At 41.1% G+C, this 5,909-nt stretch overlaps 1 protein-coding gene across 1 annotated transcript in view; it reads right to left on the reverse strand.

The window, feature by feature from the left end:
* LOC107671182 (mediator of DNA damage checkpoint protein 1-like) overlaps nucleotides 1-5,651 on the reverse strand; it is an 8,991-nt gene extending 3,340 nt beyond the window's left edge. Inside the window, exons 1-6 of the mRNA XM_016464064.1 lie at nucleotides 5,575-5,651; nucleotides 5,046-5,190; nucleotides 4,345-4,935; nucleotides 4,171-4,255; nucleotides 2,154-3,310; nucleotides 4-1,681 (exon numbers count right to left, since the gene is read on the reverse strand). Coding sequence (XP_016319550.1) covers nucleotides 4-1,681; nucleotides 2,154-3,310; nucleotides 4,171-4,255; nucleotides 4,345-4,935; nucleotides 5,046-5,178 — 3,644 coding nt within the window. The 5' untranslated portion in view covers nucleotides 5,179-5,190; nucleotides 5,575-5,651. The remainder of the gene's footprint in view (nucleotides 1-3; nucleotides 1,682-2,153; nucleotides 3,311-4,170; nucleotides 4,256-4,344; nucleotides 4,936-5,045; nucleotides 5,191-5,574) is intronic.
* Between the last annotated feature and the right edge of the window lie 258 nt (nucleotides 5,652-5,909).

Consider the following 5,909-nt stretch of genomic DNA (forward strand, 5'->3'; position numbering starts at 1 on the left):
GCAGGTTCATGTTCGTCTTTTTGTCTTCCTCTGCGGGGTCTTTTGGATCTGATGCCACTCAGATCTTCATCCCTTTCAGTTCTGTCCTCATGAACAGGCTGCGTTTCTGTGTTAATGGAAAGGGAGCTGACGGCAGCTTCAGCAGGTTTTGGAATGCGGTCCTCTTTTATCTGCCTTCCTCTGCGGGATCTCCTAGATTTCACTCCGCTGTTCAGATCTTCATCCTTTTCAATTACTTCTTCAGGAACTGGTTGGGTTTCTGTGATAATCTGATGAACAGCAGCCTCAGCAGTTTCTGTTACCTCGTCGTCTTTCTTTGGTCTTCGCCTGCGTGAACTTATGCTTGCCATCTTCCTGCTGAGGTCATCTTCCTCATGCATAGGCTGTGTTTCATCTACGCTGATATGGGAGCTCGAGGGTATTGGGAGTTCTGTGGATCTGTCCTCATCTATTTGCCTGGTGCTAAGCGCATTATTCAGATCTTCACATGGTGCCTCTTCTTCACACATAGGTTGTGTTTCAGCAACAGTGTCACATGCTTTCAAGTCAGTTTCAGAAAGTTCTGGAGATTTCAATTCATGTGCTTGTTGTCTTTTACTCTGTCTGCCAGAGCTGACCTCACTTTTAAGATCCTCAATTTGTCTTTCCTCATACTTTGGTTGGGTTTCTGTTATAGGGTGATCGACAACAGCCTCGGCAGGTTGTGGGACTTCCTTCTCTTTTTTTGGTCTACGCCTGCGTGATCTTCTGCTAGACGTCTTGCTGCTGAGCTCTTTCTCTTGTCCCTCATCATCTTCACTAACAGACTGTGTTTCAGGGATGGCACGACTGGAGGTAGAGGCTTTTTCAATATGATGTATGGACTCACCTTCGTTTTGTCTTCTGTTGACCTCATTGTTCAGATCATCCTCTGGTGCTTCATCTTCCTCAAACATTGGCTGTGTTTCAGCGATGTTGATATGGGAACTGGAAGGTTTTTCTATACGAGTACTGCTGACCATATTGTCCTGTTCTGGTGCTTCTTCATCATCACACATTGGTTGCGTTTCAGCTATAGTGAGATGGGAGCTGAAGTTGGTTTCAGCAAGATGTGCAGAATCATATTTCTCAGCCTGTTGTCTTGTACTTGGTTTCTGAAAGCTGTCCGCACTCAGATCTGCATCTGTTGCCTCTTCTTCCTCACACATGGGCTGAGTTTCAGCAATTATAAGAGAGGAGCTGGTGTTTTTACCTTTGTGTACCGTTCCTCCACCACGGGTTCTCCTACCTTGTTTCATGGTCTCCTCCTCACCCTCGTGCGTTTCATCGATGGTGTCGGTCATGAGCTGGGTGGGCTCACTCTGATAAACCTCTTTGTCTTCTCCCTCCCAGACAAGTTGTGTTTGGGCTGTGAAGAGAGAAAATGGCTGCGTCTGCTCCTCTCTTTTTGGGGTGCTGGCTATGATCAGAGTGTCAGCTGTGGAAAGGTGAGAGTCATTTTGTCTGTCTTTATCTTCCTCCTCCTCCTCATCAGGCTTTGCTACATGGATGAGTTGAGTTTCAGCAGTTGAGAGGTTGGAGTACAGTTGGGTATGGTTGAGAGGCTCCTGCTCTTCCTCCCTGTCTGTCTCTGTTCCATATACTTGTGTAGCCTCAAGATCAAGCTGCTTTGGCTTGAGCCAAGCACTGGCTCCAGCAGTTCCTAAATTTGACATATACCACAATACTTACAATTTTAGTTTAAAGGAATTGTATGGGTTCAATACACATTAAACTCAGCTGACAGCATTTGTGGCATGATTTGATTACCACAAAAAATTATTTTGACTAATTCGACTCAAAAAGCTACAGTGAAACAGCTACTATGTAAGTCAACAAGGCAAAAATTTGGAGGATGTAAAAGCAGATATTCGAAGTCTATAATTGCAAGGTAATTTTTTATTAATTCTTTGGTTAACCAAGATTTTTTTTTTTTTTTTTTTAGAGAAGTTGAAAATACTTTTTGTGATAATTAGTATAATGCCCCACTAACATCCTCTGGCAACCAAGTCTGAAAGCCTCTGTCATAGGAAATATAAAAGGTTTTAGGAATTTATTGTACTGTATTGACTACATGAGTGAATTTTATAATTAAAAAAGAATGAGATTAAGAAGGAAGTGAGTGGAATGGTTACCGTATGCTTGTGTGAGAAGTAGGTCCCAGTCTTCTTCTAAGTGGCCAAAAGCTTGGGTTGGTTCCTCAAGATTAGTCTTTGCATGAGAATGATGGTCTTGTTTTTTATGGGTTCTCTTTTCTGATTGCTCTGCTTTGCTACCTACATAAACCTTGTGACTCCGTGCAGCCTTCACAGCTTTGTCTGGTAAAGGTTTAAAAGGATCCTCATCATCTGTTTCACTGTTAGACAGAAGATCTCTGGCCTTCACCTTTTCCTTGTCCTCATTCTCTTCATCTACATCTGTGTCACTGTCCATGTGGAGCTCTGTCGCTGGAGTTGATGTAGGTCTGACATCACTTCCCTCTCCCACATAATGTGAAACCTCTGTTGTAATGGAAACCTTCATGGGATTATCACCTTCAACATCAGTGTCACTGTCCAAGTGGAATTCTGTATGTTGTGGTGCTGATGGAGGACTTTCTGTAACTGCTTCCTTTTTGGAGACATTTTCAGTTACATAAGCCTCATTCTCCTCAACATCAGTATCGCTGTCCATATGAATATCTGATTTCACCTTTGGAGCTTCTTCAGTGTGAACCTTTTGTTCAGTCTTGCTTTTCTCTTCCTCATCTTCTTCAACATCAGTATCACTGTCCATATGAAGATCAGCTGAAGAGACAGATTTATCAAGAGTTACTGCTTCTTGAGCCTCTGGTTCAGCCTTACTTGCCTCTGGTTCCTCTTCCTCAACATCAGTATCACTGTCCATATGAAGATCAGCTGAAGATGGTGGTCCCACTTTTGGAACTTGTTCAGTTTTATTTTTCTCTTCTTCAACATCAATATCACTGTCCATATGAAGCCCAACTGAAGATACAGATTTCTCTAGAGTTACTGCTTCTTGAGCCTCTGGTTCCTCTTCCTCAACATCAGTATCACTGTCCATATGAAATTCAGCTGAAGATACTGGTTCCACCTTTGGAGCTAATTCAGGCTGAGCCTCTGGTTCAGGCTTGATTTTCTCCATGTCCTTTTCTTCAAAATCAATGTCACTGTCCAGATTTAGGACTAGAGGGCCAGGCTTAAATGAGTTTGAACCGGGCTCATCGGGGGTTTGCCTCGGTCTGAACTGGTCTATGGAGGCTGAAGAAGGAGTGATGGAACTTTCATCCTCACTGATAAGAAAAAAAAAATGGTGAAGCTCATTTATTGGGAGACAATATATTGAGATCCATAAATGTATTGCACAGTTTATAGCATTAAGGTGCGATCACACATGGGCAAAAAGGTGTACTGTTAATAGTTTAACAATATATGAAACAGTTTGCATAGAAGTCACTTTTAAACCACACAGCTTTTTGTTGGTCTACATGGTGAATTCGTGTGACCAACTTGAACCCAATGCAAAATCTGTGTGGGGCAATCTTTCGCCCTTACACGAAATTTCCGATCGCATGGATTTCTACTGAAATGACTGGATTTTGCCAGTGTAATTTCACTGAACAAAAGTAAATGTGACTGCACCTTTAGCCATGCAACAGCAGGCATGCATTGAACTTTTACACTGACAGATACCATGACATATTAAAACAATTAAGTCATTTCTGCTTTATCACATCAAGCGTTTCCTTTAATAATGGCTATAAATTTTAAGTGACTAGGAGTGATCCGCTAAAAATATTACAAGACTGATTGTCAATTAATTTGACAATCAGTATCACATTTCACATTTTATGTGCATTTTTGTCTTATTGACCTTTATAATATGGACAAAACCAACTGACAAACAAACATTCTTCAAATATCTTCTTTTGTGTTTCATAAAAATAAAGTCAAGTTTGAGGGTGAGTAAACAATGACAGAATTTCACATTTGGATGCTCTATCCCTTGACATATATTTAAACAAAATGAAATTTCAATGGAGTTATATCAGTTACACTATATAGTAACACGTCAACATTATATAACACATAACATTTTGACTAGTTCATGGAAAATTAGAAGGGAACATTAAAAAACATTCATGAAACTTACCTCTCTGGAATGACTTTTTTTGCAGGGGTCAGGAATGATGAATTTGTGGAACTACACAGATGAGAGGAGGACGCCAAGTCTGAAACTATAGCAATAAAGAAAAAAGAAAGCAAGCATGAAAATAGTGTTTTATTAAATCTTTCAGTAATATTCTTTACGTCTCAATTTACCTACCAAAATCTTTCCTCTCATCCGTGGCATTCTCTCCATCTGAGTCTGATTCAGGCACCAGGGTGATCTCAGGCTGTTTGTGAGCTGGCTGTGGTGAACTCGTCTTGGGTTGTTCATCCTCAGGGCTCCATAAAGGCACAGGAGGCAAAACACTCCTCTCTTTCACATTTAACCTATTCCGCACACCTTTACTCAACTCTGACTCCGAGTCACTGCTTGATAATGCCGGACTTGAATTTTTCTCCTTTTTGGACACTTCTCCTTTCTCTGGAGTTATGCGTGTATCTTTCTTTGAGATGTTCAGGCCAATGTACTGACATGGCACATCAGCGAACACCACACTCTCACCCTCGGTCAAAGCATATCGTACCTGAGGCGTCAGTTTGAATCTGCCTTTTCTGGTTCCATTCAAACTGCCAATGTCCCATAAAAGTGCTTCTACATCATCACCGTTACCGAAACGATCTTTCCTAGCGCAGAACTCTGAGATGGAGATGACAGCATGCCGACTGGATACAGATCGGGCCGGAAGCAGAACAGAACAGGCAGCAGGATCACGACCGATGACATTCTCTCCGATGTAGAGAGGGAATTCTGATTGAATGTGTGAAGAGAGAAAAAGAGAAAGCAATGCCATTATTTCAATAATGCACAGATAATATTAGTTAATATGTAAGGTAAAGGTAGTCTATAAGAACACTCACCTGTCTCTGGTATGTGGTCGTTTTTGAACACCTTTAATGTTGCCAATTGTTCTCTTTCTGGTCCTCCTTTCTCCTCCTCTTCCTGTTCTTCTTCTTCAGAGAAGGGATCGTCAATCTGCTGAGTGGCATCCATCCTCCTCTCTAACTGAAGGATCAGAAGTGTTGTTACAACACAAATATGGTTGTCGTGGATACCACCACAAGGTAAATATGGATGTTTTAAGCTCTATACACATAAGCAACATATTATACAATAGTATCAACATTCTCTGATGAATGGCGATGCATGTGTGACAAATAGTTTACTTCAACACATTTTGTATAATATAAGGGCATTGCTATGACTTTCTAATCATTTCTTAATCGAATACTTTTTCATAAGTGCCACACTGGCAGTTTAATCAGAAATAATGCTTCCCTCCAAAATGCAAATGAAAACATGCAAGACGTTAGCTATTTTTTTTTACGTTTGTGCTGATATATCGTGCGCGATCTACTTTATTTTATATAAAACAAAATGTGCGCTTACCTTATCGTGCAGAACACTTGGAAACCATTTCTTGAACACTAAGACCCTCCCTTAAAACGAATACTACTCATTCGCTGATCAAGCTGTCAATCAGAAACTGAGTCTGCACTGATTGGCTGATAATGTGTCACTGCGGATTGATTGGTCATCTGAGAAACAGCAGGGCGCAGGACTTTGGCCCAAGTTTTCCGCGCTTTCTGCAGAGGAGGCGTGTTTCAAAGTGTTTTTAACCATTAGGAGTTTGAGACGCAATAAAATAATATATCAAAAGCAATTAATGGTGATTAATAATACAATGAATTATGTTTCCCATTACACCCCCCCCCCCCCCCCCC

The sequence above is a fragment of the Sinocyclocheilus anshuiensis genome, unplaced genomic scaffold, assembly GCF_001515605.1.
Source record: "Sinocyclocheilus anshuiensis isolate Anshui unplaced genomic scaffold, SAMN03320099.WGS_v1.1 scaffold1286, whole genome shotgun sequence".
Taxonomy (NCBI): domain Eukaryota; kingdom Metazoa; phylum Chordata; class Actinopteri; order Cypriniformes; family Cyprinidae; genus Sinocyclocheilus; species Sinocyclocheilus anshuiensis.